The following is a 22498-nucleotide window of genomic DNA, read 5'->3' on the forward strand; positions in this document are numbered from 1 at the left end:
CCAGCTATCAAGACCAGGGATCTAAGGTGATGAACAATCTCTATCAAAGCGGGCTAAGGTCTCAGCTACAGTCTTCCCATCCTTTGTGCTGTTCCCCACACCTATACAGAAGATAGAAAGGAGGGACTAACACTGAAACTGATCGTGCTGTTCTGGCTTAACAGGCCATGGTCCTCAGGCCTGATTAACCTCATGTCACACTACCTGATATCTTGACCTCAGAGATGATCTGCTAGTGTAAGGATCAATCTTCTTTCCACAACCAGACAGACTCAACCTAGCAGCCTGACATTTGAAAGAAGCCACTTATACAAAAATGGATTGTTGAGTTGATTAACACTCTACTGAACCCTAGAAAGAGGGCAACAAAAAGAATTTAACCTAGTTGCTAGGCAAATTCCACAAATTATCATATTTCAGCAAATGAAACGTAGCCCCAAGTTGTTCCAGGTGTGTCTTACCATGGGTATAAGAATGTCCAAGCTAAAAGGCCAAGTCTCCACACTAATATGTTCTCGGTATGTTCAGGAAATATCCTCACATTAAGCCTTTCTATAAGGCAACTACCCTGATTACACTCCCACCGAATCAGAGGCAACAATCTTTGGATCTCATTATGTACCCTTTCCATCAAAATGGTCTTCCCAATAGCTACCACCTCTTGCAGGGGAGATTTTAAAGTTAGGAGCTCTCTCTGATGAGACCCAGTATGATACTTTTCTTTCAGGCAAGATTGTCCTCACAGCTGGCATTTAAAACTAGGGCTGTCAAGTGATTAAAAAAAATGAATTGCGATTAGTTGCGCTGTTAAACAACACTAGAATACCATTTATTTTAAATAGTTTTGGATGTTTACTACATTTTCAAATATATTAATTTCAATTACAACACATAATACAAAGTGTACAGTGCTCACTTTATTTTTGCTTACAAATATTTGCACTATAAAAAATATTTTTCAATTCATGTCATACAAGTACAGTAGTGCAATCTCTTTATAATAAAAGTTGAACTTACAAATGTAGAATTATGTGCACAAAAAAACCTGCATTCAAAAATAAAACAATGTAAAACTTTAGAGCCTACAAGTCCTCTCAGTCCTACTTCTTGGTCAGCCAATCACTCAGACAAACAAGGTTGGTTACAATTTGCAGAAGATAATGCTGCCTGCTTTTTGTTTACAATGTCACTGGAAAGAGAACAGGCATTCGCATGGCACTGTTGTAGCTGGCGCTGCGAGATGTTTACGTGCCAAATGCGCTAAAGATTCATATGTCCCTTCATGCTTCAACCCCATTCCACAGGCCATGCTTCCATGCTGATGATGGGTTCTGCTTGATAATGATCCAAAGCAGCGCGGACTGAAGCATGTTCATTTTCATCATCTGAGTCAGATGCCACCAGCAGAAGGTTGATTTTCTTTTTTGGTGGTTCGGGTTCTGTAGTTTCTGCATCTGAGTGTTGCTCTTTTAAGACGTCTGAAACCATTCTCCACACCTTGTCCCTCTCAGATTTTGGATGGCACTTCAGATTCTTAAACCTTGGGTCGAGCGCTGTAGCTATTTTTAGAAATCTCACATCAGTACCTTCTTCACGTTTTGTCAAATCTGCTGTGAAAGTGTTCGTAAAACAAATGTACTGGGTCATCATCCAAGACTGCTGTTACATGAAATATATGCAGAATGCGGGTAAAAAAGAGCAGGAGACATACAATTCTCCCCCCAAGGAGTACAGTCACAAATTTAATTGATGCATTATTTTTTTAACAAACATCATCAGCATGGAAGCGTGTCCTCTGGAATTGTGGCCGAAGCATGAAGGGGCATATGAATGTTTTTTTTGCATAGCTGGCATGTAAATACCTTGCAACACCAGCTACACAAGTGCCATGTGAACGCCTGTTCTCACTTTCAGGTGACACTGTAAATAAGAAGCAGGCAGCTGTATCTCCCGTCAATGTAAACAAATTTGTTTGTCTTAGCAATTGGCAGAATAAGAAATAGGACTGAGTGGACTTGTAGGCACTAAAGTTTTACATTGTTTTGTTTTTGAGTGCAGTTATGTAACCAAAAAAAAAATCTGCATTTGTAAGTTACACTTTCACGATAAAGAGATTGCACTTCAGTACTTGTATGAGGTGAATTGAAAAATACTATTTCTTTTGTTTACCATTTTTACCATACATATATTTGTAGTCAAAAATAATAATATAAAGTGAGCACTGTGCACTTTGTATTCTGTGCTGTAATTGAAATCAATATTGAAAATGTAGAAAAACATCCAAAAATATGTAATAAATTTCAATTGGTATTCTATTGTTATAGGTGCGATTAATCGCAATTCATTTTTTTTAGTTAATCGCATAAGTTAACTGTGATTAATTGACAGCCCTATTTAAAACATTTTCGGTAGACCTAAGGCCCAATTCACATTCTACAGCCCAGCCGTAAAAGTTGAGGAGGCATCTAAAGCATCTAATTCTAAACAGATCAGAGAGAGCATTTCTGTGGCCTTATGTCTCCATCAAACCTCAGAGCCCATGCCTTTACAAATTCAAGTTTACTACAAGTTCAAGCTTTGTTTCCTGGGGAAACGAGATTGGTGGTGTTGGTCTGTGTAATGTGTGTGAGGGAGAACCCCCTATATATTTAAAACAATGCAGATGATAATATGCAATTTATGTTCTATAGTAATTGTAATTAACATATAATTAGTATACAGTATATCTATATGGACCAAATTCTTGTCTCACTTCTGGCAGTGCAAAACAGCCCTAAAACTAGATTCACCTACTCTTTGAGGAGTCACACACACCTGGGGGAATTCCCCAGCAGCGTAGAACTAACATACCGGCTCCGTTACTGCCATCCCCGCTGACCTCTACATAGGAAGCTTGACAAAGAGAAAGGGGAAGAAACCAGGGTGTATTCATCCTGCTGGCACCCCTGATGGCTGGAATAGCCTCTTGGGGCTCAATGTAGCTAGTGCAAGATAGAGCTGCCCTCAGGATGGTGTAACTCATGCCATGGATCCAGTGCAGCTCAGCACCAGGATTTCGGGACCAGAGCTGTGGTCCCCAAAACCACTTTTGCCCCCACTCTGGTCTTGTGCTGTGTGCAGCTCCATCAGGCTGGAGGATCTGGTCCCTATATAGCTAGCTAAAATCATCCAGATAGCTGCCTGTGGTCAGTTGAATCAAACAAATCAAAACATTATTTGGAGAACATTTTTTTAACTTGCTCAAATCAATGGAAAATAAAATAAACACTGAACTATAAGAGTAATCATAACTACACAGGGCCTGTTGCTGAGACAAAACTTTTAGAAGCGGGTGAAAGTTTAGCCTGTGAGAAAGAAGCCCGATCTTCACAGAGCTATGCTGATATACAACAGCTGAGGATCTTGACCACAATTTTCAAGTACAGCTTACACTTGTGGGTTTTTTGCTTTTCTTATTTTAAATTCAAAGTATTTAAAATTGGGGATAGATTTTTAGGGCTGATGACAGACTTGGAGACCAAAGGCCTCTATTTAGCCACAGAGTAAGTACAGCAGAGATAGCAGCAAGGCAAGCTTTCTCATACTGCTTCACCCAAAACTCCACAGTCCTGACCTGAAGGGACCACGTTTAGACCAAAGACCGTCTTTTCTCCACACCCATTCAGTCCTATTCATCTCAGCAAGAGGGCCAGCAGTTAGCAGCTTTTGTGATGTTGACTCTGTCCACTAGGAGACCACCTATCTGATTTCATATAGGCCACCAGACCTGAGTGACTGTAACCTGAGATATGTTAGGATAGGCATTTGCACATTTCAATAAGGTCATCTCCACCTTGGAAGCTGACAAATGCACATATTTAAACAAACCCTGATTGTGTGGAGATCTCACTCATTAATTAGTAAATACGAAATGGCCTACTCTCGCCTTGAGCCATACACACTACTCCCAAAGGAACATGTCACATGTTGGTGGCGAACCTTAAGTAATGAGGATTTTCCAGCTTTTCGAGTCATTTCAGCCATGTGCAGCTGAAAATGTTTTCTGATTTCAAGATCAACCCAGCATTCAGCCAAATAAAAACCTAATTCAGATCTTTCCAATGCAAGTTGAAAGCCAAGCAACTGTTCACCCGAAGTGCCCATTTTATAGTTCTGCGTGTGTGTGCGTCTATAATCTATTTACCAGCATTCCTACTTCACTATGTGCCTGTTAATAAGATTAGTAATTAAAAAGCTTGATAGCAATTGGCAAGCATACTCCCCTCTCAGTTGGGTTGGCTTTGAGTCTCAGGCAGGGCTTTGAAGAGCATCTGAAGGAGTGAAGTCAAGAACCCTCTGCTGAAATCTGTGCTTGAAAGTGCAAATGGAAAAACCCCGGCCATTATGGGACAATCCCTTACAGTTTATTTTTGCCTGCATTTCTTATGCAGTGGGGCTGGGAAATGTTTGGAGATTTCCATATTTATGTCAGATGTACGGAGGAGGTAAGTGCAGTTTGTTTCTTGATTCCCTCTCAGAAGGGTACAGACGTGGAATGTTAAATATTTTTAAACCAAAAGTATGTCCATGTCAGTATCCCATCCATCTGATCGTTTTTTATATTCACTGGAGGGGGAGTTCTTTAGATTATATAGGCAAGAGACATAAAATGTATCAGCAGACCATCTCTAGCTACAGAGACGTTATACATCTTTATTTTATTTCACATTGCTTTCCATTGTGTCTCTCGTGTAACCCTTTTTCCTGAGTACTGCCCCAATTCAATACAATACTATTCCTTCCCAACTGAGCTCTGAAAACACAAGGAGGAACACTGTTTTGTATAAGAGAGAAGGTTCCTATGGTGCTGATTTTTTAATTCCCCTGCTAAATTACTTTCTGGGCATCAGAAGCTGGTTCAGTTCCTTATAGATTTACATATTTGGATCCAAAAATGCTACTGAGAAGGGAAGAGATTTACATTGATTTAATTAAGGGATTAATAATAGCCATTCAAACTGCTGCTGTTAATGCAGTTCTGTTATATAAGGCTTAATTTTAAAGGGTTGATAACTTGGCTGCAAAGTTGCCTGGAAGTTGGCAGAAACCCCTTAGGCAACGGGATTGCTACAGCTAAAATCTCACAAGAGGCTTTGGAAATGTAGATTAAACTGGTTTTGGTTCAAAAAGAGTTCTCTGGCTGGGATGCTGTTTTTTTTTCACCCGCTCCAGACTAAACAAAAAAATGTCAGAAATAGACATAAACCCAGAGTCAGTTGCTTTTCTGCACTTAGAAATCAAAGATCAGATTATTAAGTTAATTATAGAGAAAACTTACCACCAGTTCTAATAGGCAAATACCTATTTTTGTGAAGGGCTGACTATGTGGTTGATACGCTGACTAGCCTTAAAGAAATTCCAGTAAGGTTCCTAGGACAGTTCTATTCAGTTTCTTTATGCTGCATCCATCACCGTAGCACCTGAATCCCTAGCACCTGTCACATGTGGTTCTTTCCGCCCTTCACCCTTTTTCTTCCCAGGAGAAAAACTGTTTGCAGATTTTTAAACTCTTTTTTTTAACTTTGGTTCAAACACAAGTTTTAAACCCACTTGCACGAGGCACTCAGTGTGTGCTGGGAGCTGGAGCAATTGTTTAAATTAATTTCTAGATAGATTAGATTAGATATGCCATAAAGGCCAAGTCCAAAGCTTTCTGAAGTCAGTGGGATTCTTTCCATTTATTTCAATGGGCTTTGGATCAGGGCCTCACTTAGCATTTAGATACTGCAAGTGGTTGATGCTGTATAGAAATGTAAACTAGGATATATTAGCTAGAGAGATGATCTATAATTCCTGCTGGATTCTCAATTACAAATGTTTCAGAAGGCTACCATCTTCCTCCTTGAAAGTGATGCCAGAACATTGCCTTTTAATATTTCTTTTAAATTTAATTGCACATTATGTACACATATATAAATTGTGTCTAACCCATTGCAGACAATTTTCCTGTCCGCCCAGCAGAGATGTTCTAAAGGGCAGTTAGACTCAAGTATGAGGCTTTTTACTCTACTGTAACAAGATTAGCTTTGTAAGTTCCTCTTATCGAGCCCTGCAGCTGTAAATCTTTATAGCACACACAAGTGTACCTTTGATCAATGCCTCCAGCCCAAAAAGAAAAAAAAAACACCACCCAACCACATGGATTTTCTGCAAAGTATGGTTTTCAGGGACCTAAATGAACAGCCTTATAACTTCAGCTGACTGCTGCATTTTCCCCCATTAGTATTATTGTGTAGGGCTGACTATGTGGTTGACACGCTGAAACACAAAAATAAAATCATTCCCTGCCCTGAAGAGCATAGTCTAAAAGTTCTTACCACAGGTATCTATATGATACAATAGCCGTCCAAACTTTAAAACCGATTATCTTCCTTCTCATAAATGTATTCACTGCTTATCCTCTCTTTTATCCAGAGGGCTTGAACTGGGCAACACAGATATGAACCAGTTCTTTCTAGAGAGCATCACAGTTATTGTTCTGCGGTTTGAATAACATATCAGTTAAGATGCCTATTAACTTTTAAGACAGTTCTTTGGCAGCTAACCCATGTATAAATGAGATTATCAAATTAAAGATACAGTGGAACTTGTTTATAGTGAACTCAGATATAGGGACAGTCATACTTTATAGATACAGACCCAAGACACAGAGGGGCAGAGCCTCATTTGGAACAAATCATCCAAGCACCATTGACTTTAATGAAGTGATGCTGATTTACATCTGCTGATGAGCTGGCCCAAGGTTTAACTTTGAATCCAGAACTGAGCTGCCCCAGAGTCCATAGGATGTTTGGATCTGAGATCTTGGTTCAGCTCATTCTAAAGAGAGGGGCTGGATGCAAAATTTGGATCCAAACATGACCAAAGTTGAGGGGGAGGGGGGCGTTTGGATCTGGGCTTTTGGTTCTGCCCCAGCTCTCGTTCGTTGTGAAGTAGAATAAAAGTCCCTAATTATTTCACTGTGTTACAACATGGCAAACTGCAAATCCAGATATAGTGAAGCTGTCTGGTGAAAAAAAGGACTTCACAAAGGGTCTGATCCTGATCCCCTTGAAGTCAACAGCAGAACTCCCAGGGGGTTCACTGGGGTTTGATTGGGTGTTATAAAAGGTCCCCACTGAATGTATAAGGACTGTTAAGTCTCTGATAACTCCCTAGTTTGAAAGGGAGTTATCTAACATAAGAAGCAAACAAAGGGGTTGTTAATAAAAGCATAGCCAGGAGGTATAAAATGAATTCCCTGAATAATACGGATTATTGCTCAGTGTTCATTTCAACTTCTTTGCAAGTAACTGAGCAGAGCCCATTGCAAGGAATGTTAATGCTGGAGATTAAATTCCAAATAATAGATATTTACGTAAATATTTTGGCTTGCTGTTAAAACCAGGAAAAGCTACTCAAAATCTGTTTTTGACTTAGTCAGCAGGTCTTTCTGAGGTGATCTCAAAGTCAAAGGCAGGGGCTTTTTCCAGGAGAAACCTGCAGTGGGGGACACCCCATTCAAGTACCATATGGCACTGTTGAGCCACCCCATTATAATAGAATCTCTCTGTTCCTCCCCCTCTTTGCCCTCTGCAAGGAACCAAGACTGCCTGTCTTTCTGTCTGTCTTCCCCTTTGCAAAGACCTTGTCTGTTTCACACACAAAGCAGGGAGTGAGCACATCAATATTTCCTCTCTGATGATCTATAAATGCCCAAGTGCAATTTATAGTGTTAGGTTGGATCCAGGGAACTTGATCCAGCCTGCAAGTTTACATACTCACCTCGCCCCCATTAGTTACAATTAAGAACTGGGGTGAATCAGGAATCTTTACCGTGCCAATCCTAAACAAAGGCATTCAAAGCTGACTTGGTAAAAGTGTGTAAGAGTGAGCGACTCCAGATAAGGAACTTTAGCGCTTCTGGTTTCAACCAAAACCCAATTAACAGGTGAAGCCTAATTCTTTAAACATCCAAGCCTTGCTGAGATATCCTTTTGTACCCCGTTTTTTGCAGGGTAGGCTCAGCTATCTCAGTGGAACCTTGCTGGTCAGCAGCTCACACTTGTAAGTGCATCTTCCCCCTACTGCTTCTTCTGGTGCTGCACAGGTCACATCCCGTGCGGGGCTGAGCTCTCCCAATTCCCACAGACTTCAATGGGAGTTGAGGGTGCTCAGCATCTCTCAGACAATGTGATTCAAGAAACTAAGCAAGGCTTTGTCGGCAAAATAAGATACCAATCAATGTAAGATTCACATTATGTTGGGTTATGATGGGGAGAAGGAAACTGACCAAACTGGGGGTAGTATGGAATGTGGAAGGGTATGTGCAGACAGCCATTCCAGCAAGTTCCAGTTCCAACCACTGTTCTGAGGTCTAACCTGCATCATAAACACTGCCACACTCGCACCTTCCTAGTCCTACCGGCTGAGGTCACTTTTATTCTAGCTTCCATCACTCCCAAATTCAGTATAACATCAATTAGTGATTTCTTCTGGTGGCTTCCCCTATTGTCTTTCTGGGATTGTAAGGAAAGAACTTCATCTGATTCAGGTAAATGCACACCAAAGATGTTTCCGCCTGTTCCCCAATCTATAATACCTAAAGCTTCTCTTCCATTGTCAATGTAATTATGTTCCTGATGTTCATAGCTCATACAGGGAAAGTAATTTATTTAATGACACATGATTGCCACCTCAAAACCAATATGCAGAGGTATCACGTGCTAACTTTATTTGCAGGCTAGGACGGTGATGCATCAGACATCTGATGATGCCAGTAACTCTTTGATACACTTAAAGGCATGACTATAGATCCTGGAGAGATCACCACCACTCTTTCTCCTTACATACAGTGGTTGGATCAACGGAGTTTGGCTCAGCATGCAGTGATGATTCCACCGTAGCTTTAAAATCTCTACAGCGCCGCACAGAACCAAATTATTTTACTAGCAGGACAGTTAGAGTTACCAACTCAGAGTACTTGAAAACAATAGGACTTATAGTACCAATAGCTACACAAATCGTCTTCAGTGTTGGGTCTGAGAGCATACAGGCAAACTATGCACTTGGCAAAATTTTGGCTAATTACCTTGCTCTTTAATCTGATGCTTTTTCTACTACCCATTACCTCGTTGAACAGAGTAACATACTATGGGCCTGATCCAAAGCCCATTCAAGTCAACAGGCAAGACTCCTTTTAACGTCAGTGGATTTTGGATCAGACCTTATAACAATAAAAACATGTAATACTTCAGCAACATCCACTACAGTTTTGTTCTTTGATCGCTTGCCAGTTTTTACCATTTTTTGAGCCTTCTTTCCCCTGGAGCGTATGATATCCCCTTGCCCCCTTAATCACATACATCAGCAGTAATGGTGACTGCACATACAGTGACACAGTATCTTGTTAGTCTTTCAGAACGCAGGGCTGGATTTAAGAATTAGGGCCCAGAGGGCAAATGAACTGGGGGGGGGGGGTGTGCAAAGGTACAGCCTGGCATGAAGTTTAAGCGGTTTCCTTGGGGGCAGGGAATAGCAGCAGCGCAGGAGCTGGAAATCAGAACCATGGGTTAGAACTGGAGCGTGAGCTTGAGAGGGGAGCGTGATGCAGGGGGGGAGGTGGTAGACCAGGGCTGGACTGGAGGATGCAGACCAACCATGTAATGTCCTTTTGGCAGCTCAGAAAATCCAGCACCCCAGGGTTTAACGGAACTTACGTGTAGAAAGAGAATCCACCCCATTTTGTGGGTATTTGGGGATTAGACTTTCTATAGTTAATTTAAAAATCAAACATTGCCTTGGTTTTGTGCTTCTTTTTCTTTCACTTTCCCCACTTCTCCATCCCCACCCCTAGTTTTCTCCTACAGTATCTTGGTGTTTCTTGTCCTCTATTTCACTGTTTCTCCTTCTTTTTCATTTTTCTGCGGTGTTACCCGCCCTTTTTTTTACCCGCCCGGTGTTACCCGCCCTTTTTCCTTTATTTCCTTCTTCCTCGCCCACCTTTTTCTCTGTGTTCTGCCCACTCCCTTCTGACTCGGGTCCTTTCAGTTTCTCTCCTCCCCCATGTCCTCGTTGCCAGAACACCAGAGCCAAACCCAGCCCGAACTATGGTGAGAGACCAATTCCATAGCTCGAGCCTTTCCATTGTAGTGGGGCTTCGCTGTAATTTAAGAGCCACTTAAATGGTCTTTGGATTTTCTTTTTAGGGCCAATACATGCGGAGCTATCTGTCTCTAATCTCACTGCATTAGTCACAAATGTGCCTTCCGTTCACGACATCAGAATGGGCAAATCAGTTAAGACAGAAGCAAGAATTCACCCCGTGGCAGCTAATTGTCTGTCCCCTTTGCCAGCAACATAGCTAGTACATGGCTGTTCTCCTGTGAGAGGCCATAAGGCTTTAATTTTGCTCTGTGCACAGGGCCCCCTTAGCTGTGTCTATGGAACTGGATTGGCCAGTCTTCCTTCCTTCCAGGTCTGTGCAGTAGGACAAACCAAGAAGCACAGTTTCCTATGGGCTATTGTCGTTGCTCTGTGTGCATGTCCTCCAGGCATCCGATCCCCTGCTGAGGCACTAGGGGGTAGCTGCAGTACAGATACCGGGAGGCATTGTGTTAGGTGTGGATGTGCAAACTTGGCTGGCACATGGTTGTGTTGTGAAAAAAGTTGTGGCGTACACACAAGTTAGCCATGGGCAGCTCCACAGGTCTTGCTGCAAACTTTCAGATCCCTAGTGACTTCAGTAGAGCTATAGCAATTGACACTAGCTGAGGCTCTGTCCCCATGTGGTTTTTTAACCAGGTCAGAGTGGTGGCACAACCTACTTATGAAAACACAGTTACATTTATTATGTAGATAGGCCCTCAGCCACACTATCCTTTGTGGAGATGAGGGTTTTTCCTTACCCCTCTTCAGTGCTGCACTCCTTGGCCCGTTAAGAGAGATGCACACATGTGAAATAAACCTCTCCGCCTCATCACCTCTCTCATTACCCTTTAACAGCTTGGGTAGCAATTAGTTACACTTTAATAGCTGTAGTCTTGTATACTGCTCAAAGTGAACAACTGTGACATTCTCTCATTGGTCAGCGCTAGACTAGGAAATGTTTAGCAAAAAATCCCAGGGTTGCCAAGTATCAGTAAAAAATGCCTTAGTGTAGACAAGGCCACACAGTGGTATATCGTGATTGTTCTGCTGAACTGGAGACTGGGCCTGGTGCTGAGATGTGGCTTGAGTCTAAATCAGGGGTGGGCAAACTATGGCCCGTGGGCTGCATCTGGCCCACCAGCCATTTTAATCCGGCCCTCGAGCTCATGCTGGGGAGTGGGGTCTTGGCTTTTCCCCGCTTTGGCACTCCAGCTGGGGAGCAGGGTCAGGGGCCACTCCTGGAAGCAGCGACGTGTCCCCCCTCCAGCTTCTATGCATAGGGCCAGCCAGGGGGCTCGGCTCTGCACACTGCCCCCACCCCAAGTGCCGCAGCCAATGGGAGCTGCAGGTGCGGCACCCACAGATGGGGCGCGCAGCAGAGCTGCCTGGCCGGGCCTCTGAATAGGAGAACATGCCACTGCTTCCCAGGAGCCGCATGAGATAAGCGTCGCCCAGAGCCTGCACCCCTGAGCCACCCCCCCGTGCCCCAACCCCCTGCCCTGATCCCCCTCCTGCCCTCCGAACCCCTCAGTCCAAGCCTGGAGCACTCTCCTGCACCCCAAGCCCCTCATCCCCAGCCCCATCCCAGAGCCTGCACCCCCAACCAGAACCCTCACCTCTCCCTGGTGCCCCCACTCCCTGCTCCAGCCCTGATCCCCCTCCTGCCCTCCGAACCCCTTGGTCCCAGCACCCTCCTACACCCCAAACTCCATGAGCATTCATGGCCCACCATACAATTTCCTTACCCAGATGTGGCTCTCTGGCCAAAAAGTTTGCCCACTCTGGTCTATGTAGTCTCACGTTTGCAATATGCTTTATTGGTATAGCACCCTCATATTGCTGCTGGCTGGCATCATCACTGAGGTATAAAAAGTTTGTCTGCCAAGTCAGCCTAAGACGACTCTTCCACCTCTTAATGAGATGACATCACATTTAGGATTTTGTTGAATCAGTCACGCTGGTGACCTGCATGAAGCTGCAGGTGCAGCTGGGATCCTAACACAGCAATCATCAGCAATATACTGTCGTCTGGAAGACAACTGTATGGCCCAAGATCCATCATGTAGCAATTACAGGCTAATCATCAAGGACAGAGAACATGTTGAATCTCATTATGGACTAGCTTCAGCAGTTCCATAGCTTGTCACTTTTATCACTAGTTTATGGCTGCACAAGCAGTGGGAATTGCATACAAGGGTGAATGGATGAGCATACAAAGGTGTACATGCATGGATGTGGTACATGAATAGGTGTGCACGTATTGATCTGTATGCGTGGCTGTTCATATCATTAATGGTGAGCCATCTAATGACAGAACGGTGTTATTAAAACTGTATTTGAGTCTCAAAAGTAATCAGGGCTGCTGGGGGGGGGCAGGGCAAGTGGGGCAATTTGCCCCAGGCTCTGGGCTCCACAAGGGCCCCCACGAGAATATAGTATTCTATAGTATTGCAACTTTTTTTTATGGAAGGGGCCCCCGAAATTGCTTTGCCCCAGGCCCCCTGAATCCTCTGGGCAGCCCTGAAAGTAATAGCTCATTTCTCTCATTTGCTTGTTAAATGCTTCCTTTTGTTTCTCCTACAGGGGGATTTTTAATCCCATATCTCATCATGTTAATTGTAGAAGGGATGCCTTTGCTATACCTGGAGTTGGCAGTGGGACAGCACATGCGCCAGGGGAGCATAGGAGCATGGAAAATCATAAGCCCCTACCTCAGCGGGGTTGGTAAGTTCTCAATTCACGAACAGGGTTATTTTGAACTCCTAGCTGACTTTTGGGGATTCCTATGAGTTTTTGCATTAAATATAATTTAGAGCAGGAAATGGACAAGAATTGGGGTATTTATGGAATATAAAATGAAATGGGCAATATACAAATAAAATCAGAGTTCTGATCAAAGTCATGGATCCCTGGGTAATTAGCGAAAAGAGCTGTGCTAAAGTACGTGCAATGAACTTTAGTTTCCTCCAGAGCACAGGTTATAATACTTATAATACTCACACGTATATAGCACCCTACGTATTGAAAATCTCAGAACACTTTGCAAACATTATATAATTAAGCTTCATAACACGCCCGTAAAGTAGGCAAATATTATCCAGAGTTTCTACACAGTAAACTGAAGCACAGAGAGCTTAAGTGACTTATTCTGTGTCACCCAGGGAGTCATTGGCAGAGTCAGGCACAGAAGCCAGGGACTTTGCTTCCCTGACCCCTGCTGCCTCCCACACGTATGTGGCATTGACTGAACAACCTGCTAGGAGCTGAGAGTGGCCATCAGATCTCAAAAGAGCACATTGTTTGCCACTGTGTTTTGCTGCTGTGTCCCTATACAACATTTCAGCCACTTCCGTCCATGTCGCTGGCTTATACTGTAAGATGGTGATATATAGCAAAGCCTGAAATGACTTCTCACATCTGTAGCACCTCCCAGGCCCTGTGCTATTGAACATTTTTATCAATGAGCTGGAAGAAAATATAAAATCAGCACTAACAAGTTTGCAGATGACACAAAGATTGGCGTAGTGGTAAATAATGAAGAGGGCAGGTCACTGGTACAGAGCGATCTGGCTTGCTTGATGAGCTGGGTGCAAGCAAATCATATGTATTTTAATACAGCTAAATTTAAATGTATAGATCTAGGAACAAAGAATGCAGGCCACACTTACAGGAGGGGGGACTCTAGTCTGGGAAGCAGAGACTCTGAAAAAGATTTGGGGGTCATGGTGGATAATCAGCTGAATACGAGAGCCCAGTGTGACACTGTGGCCAAAAAGGCTAATGTGATCTTTGAATGCATAAGCAGAGGAATCTTGAGTAGGAGAAGAGAGGTTATTTTACCTCTGTATTTGGCACTGGTGCAATCACTAATGGAATACCGTGTCCAGTTCTGGCACCCACAATTCAAGAAGGATGTTGATCAGTTGGAGAGGGTTCAGGGAAGAGCCACAAGAATGATGAAAGAATTAGAACATATGCCTAAGAGTGCTAGACTCAAGGAGTGCCATCTATTTAGCTTGACAAACGTGTAGGTTAAGTGGTCACTTGATCATAGTCTATAAATGCTGACATGGGGAACAAATATTTGATAATGAGCTCTTCCATCTAGCAGACAAAGGTATAACATGATCCATTGGCTGGAAGTTGAAGCCAGACAAATTCAGACTGGAAGTAAGGTGTACATATTTAACAGTGAGGGTAACTAACCCTTGGAACAATTTTCCAAGGGTCATGGTGGATTTTCCATCACTGGCAACTTTTAAATCAAAATTGAAAGTTTTTCTAAAAGATCTGTGCAAGGAATTATTTTGGGGAAGTTCCATGACCTGTGTTATACAGGAGGTCAGACTAGATGAACACAATGGTCCCTTCTGGCCAAATCTCTGAATCTATTAAGCTAAAGATCAGAAAAGCACTTTACAAGCATTAATAAATCAAACTTCATTACTTGCCTATGAGGTAGGGAAGGATTGTCTCCATTTTGCAGAAAGTGAACCATGGAAAGTCAATGGCAGAACCCACCACCAGAACCCAGATCTCCGGCCTGCCTGTTTGGTGTTTTAACAACAAGATCTTCCTCCTGACAAGCTTAATGAAATACATCACAACAACAAAACAATGCACCAATTTACTACTCTCATCCTTCAACATAGGCCAGTAACTGAACTAATCCATCTAAAAATAGCCTAAATTGCCCTTCTAGCCTAAACTACTTCCAGTTCATTTGAACATGAATTGTTCATCTCTAAAATGGTGTTGAATATTCACCATAAGTGACCAAAGTTCAGACTCAACTCCTGCATGCCCTTGAAAGAAGAGAGATTTCAATGGCAAGCATGCGTCACGTGCAGTAAAACAATAAATATGTAAATGTGTTGTTTGTGTGCAGGAAGGAGTTACAGCACTCTTCCTAGATACCAGGTAAAAACTTTATACCTGCCTCTGGAGATTTCCATTACTTGCATCTGAAGAAGTGAGGTTCTTACCCACGAAACCTTATGCTCCCAATACTTCTGTTAGTCTTAAAGGTGCCACAGGACCCTCTGTTGCTTTTTACAGATTCAGACTAACACGGCTACCCCTCTGATAGGTAAAAACTTGGCATTGCTACCACAGAGGTTTCTTGCAAAGGGTCTAGTTCTAGGATGAAAAGCTCCTTCTTTTACCTGATATTTTATTTACATTTGTGCAGTACAATAGAGAACATGACAATCTGATGCGTATCAACAACCTGGGTTCTGAGAATACTATAGTTATGACATGAACACTATGGCGGGAGAGATACCAGATGCTTCCCGTGTGACAGGGATCTAATAATTTGCTCCTGTTGCTAACGCCTGTTCAGCTGCACCTGTGTTAGCAATGCCAGATGCTCTAGCATAGGTGTGCTTGCACCATGCCAGTTAGCCCTGCTCTGCACAGGGTTACATGACACAATACTGAAAATGCCAGTGGCAGCTAGCAGTCCTTTCGTACTAGGGCTCCCAGCATAGCTAACATGGGGAGCGCATAATGGGTGTTAGCAAAGGTGCGAAATGATGAGAGAAGTTTCCCAGTGGTCTCCAACCATTTTACACACAACATCACTTTTTGAATTTAAATGCAATCCAGGATCTACCCCGCCCCTTCCCCAAGGCCCTACCTCTTCCCAAGGCCCCGCCCCACTCACTCCATCTTCCCCTTCCTCCATCACTCGCTCTCGCCCACCCTCACTCACTTTCACCGGGCTGGGCTAGGAGGTTGGGGCTCGGGAGGGGGTGCGGGCTCTGGGCTGGGGCCGACGGGTTTGGAGTGTGGGAGGGGACTTCAGCTGAGCCTGGGGCAGGGTGTTGGGGTGTAGGAGGGGGTGAGGGGTGAAAGCTCTGGGAGGGAGTTTGGGTGCAGGAGGGGGCTCTGGGCTGGGGCAGAGTGTTGGGGTGCAGGAGGGGGCATGGGGTGCTGGCTCTGGTAGGGGGCTCAGGGCTGGGGGTTGGGGTGTGGGAGGAGTGCAGACTCCCAGTGGGTGGCGCTTACCTTGGGCAGCTCCCAGGCAGTGGTGCAGCAGGGCTAAGGCAGGCTCCCTGCCTGCCCCGATCCCACGCCGCTCCCAGAAGCAGCCAGCACACCCCCGTAGCCCCGAGGGGGGGGGCATGTGACTCTGCATGCTGCTCCTGCCTGCAAGCATCGCCCCCACAGCTCCCATTGGCCGTAGGTCCCCATTCCCAGCCAATGGGAGCTGCAGTGGCAGTGTTTGCAGCAGGAGCAGCGGTGGAGACCCCTGCCCCCACCAGGGACCGCAGGGGCATGCTGGCTGCTTCCGGGAGCAGCATGGGGCCAGCACAGGCAGGGAGCCTGCCTTAGCCCCACTGCACCGCTGGACTTTTAGCAGACACAGATCACGATTGACTGTCAGAGGCTCCAGGATTGACCAGTTGGTCGCAATCTACCGGTTGGCAGAGTGTAGGGATTTTGCCACTGATTTGCATGGGAGCGGGATCATTCCTTTCAATTGTGACACTCTGTTAAATGCTGCTGGCTCTCTCTTCTAACCCACAGCATGAGGAAACCATCCTAGTTCGTTTGGCAAAAATAAGGGCGGGGCTCTCAGATTCTGTCCACACTACAATTTTTAACTGAGTTTGTAACCTTGAAGTGGCCTGATAGGCTCTAAACATGCATTTTTTTTATCCACCTGCCACATGGTTAATCAGGCACTTAGTAACCACAGCAGTTAACACTAAAGTGAACATATGTCCCAATATTCTCCTGACAATTCCGGGTTTTCACATGTCTGGTGTTCTAGGAATATTTTGGGGACACCTGAATTATCCCAATTCCTCATTTTATCAGTCAAAATGTTTGTTCAAGAGGTGTTTCTGTCCACAGGAGAATTTACTGTGTGTTTACCAGAGACGGCAAGTCCTGGGGACTGAGAGTTTAGTGTTTAACAGTGTTTAGAGTGAAGAGAAATTAAATGAGGGTTAGCACCAGCAAACTGTTCTTTGGCTTAAAGTGAATGATAATGACACTTGTTCAGTGTTTCATGATAGATTCACTTAGAACAGAATTACCAGGAAATATCCTCCACTTCAAGAAATGGCTCTATTCAGTCAGAAGTTCACAGTAGCAATACCAGCACTTTAAAAAAAGGGTACTTTTGTGGTGACACATGTAGAGTCTGTCAGAAAATATGGTCCCTTTAGCTAACAGTGTTTCACCCCTACTAAAGGTGTAGGATGGCACATTGTCTTCCCATGAGAGGTTCAGAACACTAGTTCTTTGCAGTGTGGACGTCTAACCATGAGTCACTAGGTTGGCTGGTCTCTTTGCCCCTAAGGCATTGCCACTTTCCCAATAGGACAGCTCTAAACCTTAGGCAGCTTCTATCTAGATGGGCTCCTATTTTTCCAGCCTTCTTTTCTGAACCTTTATGTTTCATTGGTGATGGTGATGGTTGTCTGGGAGAGCTAAAATGACTGAAGAGGTGAGTGGTCATTTTTAAATTCTGCAGTCTGATGTACAGCCAGTTTTCCCTTCCGCTGACTTTTCCTTTTTTCATTCTCAGGCATTGCCAGTGTGGTAGTGTCATTTTTCCTCTCCATGTACTATAACGTTATAAATGCCTGGGCATTCTGGTACCTGTTCCATTCATTCCAGGTGAGTAGAAACACTGATGATCTGCATTGCTAGATAATGACCTAACTTTTTCCAGGGGTGGGCTGGGGCCAAAGTGCTTGGGAATTCTGAAAACATACCTGGCTTGTTTGGCAAAAATATGAGCCAATTTCCAGGTAGGTGACACTAGACCAGAGGGGAATCTGCAGTGTGCAGAAGGTATATGAAAACTTAAATTCTGCAGAGGCTGTCGGGCAGTGAGCTGATAATCAGTACTACAATCTGACCACTGAATGGTCCCTTTTAGAAGTGTATTTATTTGAGTTGCTTATGGTCATCATCAGGCCATGATGACCGACTTCAGAAGCCCTGTCTGGCTAAAGTTTGTTGGCAGTGAACACTTTAAAAGGTAATTAGGTCTCCAAAGGGGGACCTTGTGACCTTTCACATCCTTGTGAGACCTTTGCTAATCATTTGATCAACAAAATGAAAATAAAAGCTTTCTGCGATGAGCTGTGTAGCTTCTCCCAGCAGCACAGAATGGGTGTTTCCAATAAAGAAGTAAATAAGGTTTCATGATGTATCATCTCCGGAGTTTCTGCAGGGACTTAATAAATCTTTATTGTGCACTGACACTTGAACTTGGATAGTGAGGTAATGATTAAGCCGAGTGCCACTTCCCTATGACACTGAGGCATTATTTGCTTCAGCAGGACTTACAAATGCATAGGACTTGTCCAAAGATATCTGTGATGTGATGTTGTCTTTTACAACGTGCTTTCTGTTTCAGAAGTGCTTACTAATGATTAGGGGTATTGAACAGCTTCCATATGAGGAGAGATTAAGAAGACTGGGACTTTTCAGCTTGGAAAAGAGATGACTATGGGAGGATATGATTGAGGTCTATAAAATCATGACTGATGTGGGGAAAGTAAATAATGAAGTGTTATTTACTCCTCATAACACAAGAACTAGAGGTCACCGAATGAAATTAATAGGCAGCAGGTTTAAAATAAACAATAGGAAGAATTTCTTCAGACAACCACAGTCAACCTGTGGAACTCTTTGCCAGAGGATTTTGTGAAGGCCAAGACTATAACAAGGTTAAAAAAAACCTAGATAAATTAATGGAGGATAGGTCTATTAATGGCTATTAGCCAGGATGGGCAGGGATGGTGCCAGAAGCTGGGAATGAGTGACAGGGGATGGATCACTTGATGATTACCTGTTTTGTTCATTCCCTCTGAAGCACCTGCCATTGGCCACTGTTGGAAGACAGGATACTGGGCTAGGTGGACCATTGGTCTGACCCAGCATGGCCGTTTTTATGTCAATAGTTCCATAAGAAAATGGTAATGTAACCATAATCCAGGGGCAGAGTCTATCTCAGATTAATGCTATTTATTTCTGCGGGACTTAACATCCTAAGAACATTAGCATTCATGGGAATTTCCACAAACATTCCCAGCCTTTAGTCCTGTGACTAGTCCCAGTATATCACTGGTATGAGCTGAAGAGAAGGAGATGATGAAAATGAAAGAACAACATCACTGCATGTATGTTGACTTCCTGCTATTAGATATAAATATGTCAGTGAGGTTACTCATGGGAGTAAGAGCTGCAGGATCTGTCCCAGAGTCCCCAGACATCTACAGCACAATACGCCCCTGGCTTCCTTGAACTGTCACTTTGCACGAAACCTTTTCTCTTCCCACCACGCCTCATCAAGATACTAAAGCTCTGAAAATCCCTGCTACATGCTTAACTTTTGCAACTTTTGCATTTGTTTGGTCCCCAAAGGATCCCTTGCCATGGGCCAGTTGTCCACTGAACAGTAACCACACCGGTTATGATGAAGAATGTGGGAAGACCTCGTCTACTCAGTACTTTTGGTACAGGAACACCCTGAACATTTCACCATCCATTGAGGAGTATGGGAGCATCCAGTGGGAGCAAGCGATATGCCTGATCCTGGCTTGGCTAGTGGTCTATCTGTGTATTCTGAGAGGAACAGAGTCTACCGGCAAGGTAAGAGGATAATAACTGTTGATTCAGAGTTAAACCATAAATAGGACTTGCAGAAACCAGCTTTAAGTGATGTTAACTGGAAAAAAACAAACAACTTTTGACAGGCTTTTTAAACCTGGCTGGTTTGAATTCCTCTTCACCAGGGAAACACAGTTTGACCATTGCCTGAGTGCTCATGCAGGACCATATAGTCTATGCACAGAGACAGGGCCGTATACTGTATGAACATTGGCACTCAGGCTGACATTTAAAGACTGATGAATGCATCCAATAGCTTGTACATTGGGAGAGCGTTTGCATAACCTCATTTGTGTAATAAATCGGTGTGTTGTCTACATTCCCACACTACAATCAATAGCTATGCTGCCTACATATGTGGCATGGGGATATTTGTCTCCAAAACATAGAACACTACCACTTTAGCTAAAAGAGGATCTCTACTAGCTGCAGTAGCTTAAGGTATATAGCCTCTGTGGGCCAGTCTCTGGACAGCAGGCAGCATATTTGTACAAGTGTCATAGAACGTCACAGTTCATCCTGCAGAGGGCAGGGCACACACATTAGCCATTTAATTGCATACTGCCGTCATCTAATCAAAGCCCCCGAGTTCTGTCCCTGTTTACAATGTGGTGGTTGTTGGCATGTGCCATAGTGCTTCAAGGACTATGAAGTCTGTTTGTCATGGACTCACAGGTGTGAGCTGATCAGACATAGACAAAGTATAAGAGGGCGCAGGTCAGTATTCTGCTATTAGATATAAACACCAGTGTGATACTGAAGCTCCGTGGTGATCACTTGTGGTGCCGTTATTGAAAAGCTGCCTTTGACTAGTTTGGAGGAAGAACTTATCTGTGACTCAGACAAAGAAAAAGCAGCTTGTTCTATGGAGGATAGGAACTTATAGACTCCATTTGTAAACATACCTTTATGGGAAGGAAAGCAGGAATTACCTCACTTTGTAGTCACTTTTAAATTGGCCTCTTGTGTTAATCCCTTGAATGCCACATTCAATGAAACTGACTCTTAGCAAATTTAAAACTAATAATTAATACTTTTTCACACAATACAGTTAGTAGTTGGTGGAACTCACTGACATGTTAACATTCAGAATAACCTTAGCAAGATTTTAAAAAATTGGACATTTATATGGATAACATGAATATTCAGGTATAATAGTGGTATATAACAATAGTAAGGATTTTTAAAAACCAAGAGTTGTCAAAGAGATAGAAAACCCTCATGTTTCAGGCCATTAGCCATCCTCTAACTAATAGAGGTTAGGAGGAAACTTCCCCTGTGGACAGACAGGTTATTCTATAGCTATTTATTTCAGGGTCTCTGGTACCGTCCTCTGAAGCAGCTGGTTCTGGCCTCTGTCCAATCCGGTATGGCAATTCCTGTGTTCCATGTGGGAGGGCCGCTTTGAGTGACATTTACTCTGCAGCATCAAAGTTCTAAGAAGTTCTGAGATTTTACAGTCTAGACCCATGGGGCCAAACTGATGCCACTTCGTTAAGCATGCTGCCTTCAATCAGAGCCAGGGCCAGCTCCAGGCACCAGCCTAACAAGCTGGTGCTTGGGGCGGCACATGGAAGGGGGCGGCACGTCCGGCTCTTCCGCAGCAATTTGGCAGCGGGTCCCTCACTCCCTCTCAGCGGGAAGGACCTGCCGCCGAATTGCCACCAAACAAGCGGCGACAGTAGAATCGCGGCGGAAGTTCTGCAGATCGCGATCAAGGCTTTTTTTTTTTTTTTTTTGGCTGCTTGGGGCGGCAAAAACCCTGGAGCCAGTCCTGATCAGAGCAGAGCCAGACAGACCCTATTGGAGTAACGTAGGAAAGAAATAACATGTTGTCAGGGTTCCTTCCCCACTCTGAACTCTGGGGTACAGATGTGGGGACCCACATGAAAGACCCCCTAAGCTTATTTTTACCAGCTTAGGTTAAAAACTTTCCCAAGGCACAACTTCCACCTTGAACAGTATCGCTGCCATCACCAAGTGATTTAAACAAACATGCAGGGAGGGCCACTTGGAGCCCTACCTTCCCCAAATATCCCCCCAAGCCCCTACACCCCCTTTCCTGGGGAGGCTTGAGAATAATACCCTCACCAATTGCTACAGGTGAACACAGACCCAACCCTTGGATCTTAAGAACAATGAAAAATCAATCAGGTTCTTAAAAGAAGAATTTTAATTAAAGAAAAGGTAAAAGAATCACCTCTGTAAAATCAGGATGGTAAGTACTTTACAGAATAACAAAAGACTCAAGAACACAGAGGATTTCCCCTCTAGGCAAAACCTTAAAGTTACAAAAACAGGGATAAACCTCCCTCTTAACACAGGGAAAAATTCACAAGCTAAAACAAAAGGTAATCTAACGCATTTTTTTTCTGCTATTACTTACTATTTCTGCAAGACTAGATGCTTAGTTCAGAGTATTTTCCCCTGCCCTGTTTCCTGGCTGGCTCCGACAGACACAGACCAAAAACCTTCCCCCACAGATTTGAAAGTATCTTCTCCCCTTATTGGTCCTTTTGGTCAGGTGCCCCCAGGTTATCCTAGCTTCTTAACCCTTTACAGGTAAAAGAGGAATTAACCCTTTACAGGGTAAAGAGGGATTTTATGCTACCCTTAGCTGTATGTTTATGACACGTCTACTGTTAATCTGTGGGAGGGGAGGTCGCCCAGGATTTTTTTTTAACCTTACAAC

General features: G+C 43.8%; 1 protein-coding gene across 1 annotated transcript in view; it reads left to right on the forward strand.

The window, feature by feature from the left end:
* Positions 1-4284: 4284 nt before the first annotated feature.
* SLC6A20 (solute carrier family 6 member 20) overlaps positions 4285-22498 on the forward strand; it is a 36413-nt gene continuing 18199 nt past the window's right edge. Inside the window, exons 1-4 of the mRNA XM_034760967.1 lie at positions 4285-4484; positions 12751-12891; positions 17711-17802; positions 19561-19788. Coding sequence (XP_034616858.1) covers positions 4364-4484; positions 12751-12891; positions 17711-17802; positions 19561-19788 — 582 coding nt within the window. The 5' untranslated portion in view covers positions 4285-4363. The remainder of the gene's footprint in view (positions 4485-12750; positions 12892-17710; positions 17803-19560; positions 19789-22498) is intronic.

The sequence above is a fragment of the Trachemys scripta genome, chromosome 2, assembly GCF_013100865.1.
Source record: "Trachemys scripta elegans isolate TJP31775 chromosome 2, CAS_Tse_1.0, whole genome shotgun sequence".
Taxonomy (NCBI): domain Eukaryota; kingdom Metazoa; phylum Chordata; order Testudines; family Emydidae; genus Trachemys; species Trachemys scripta.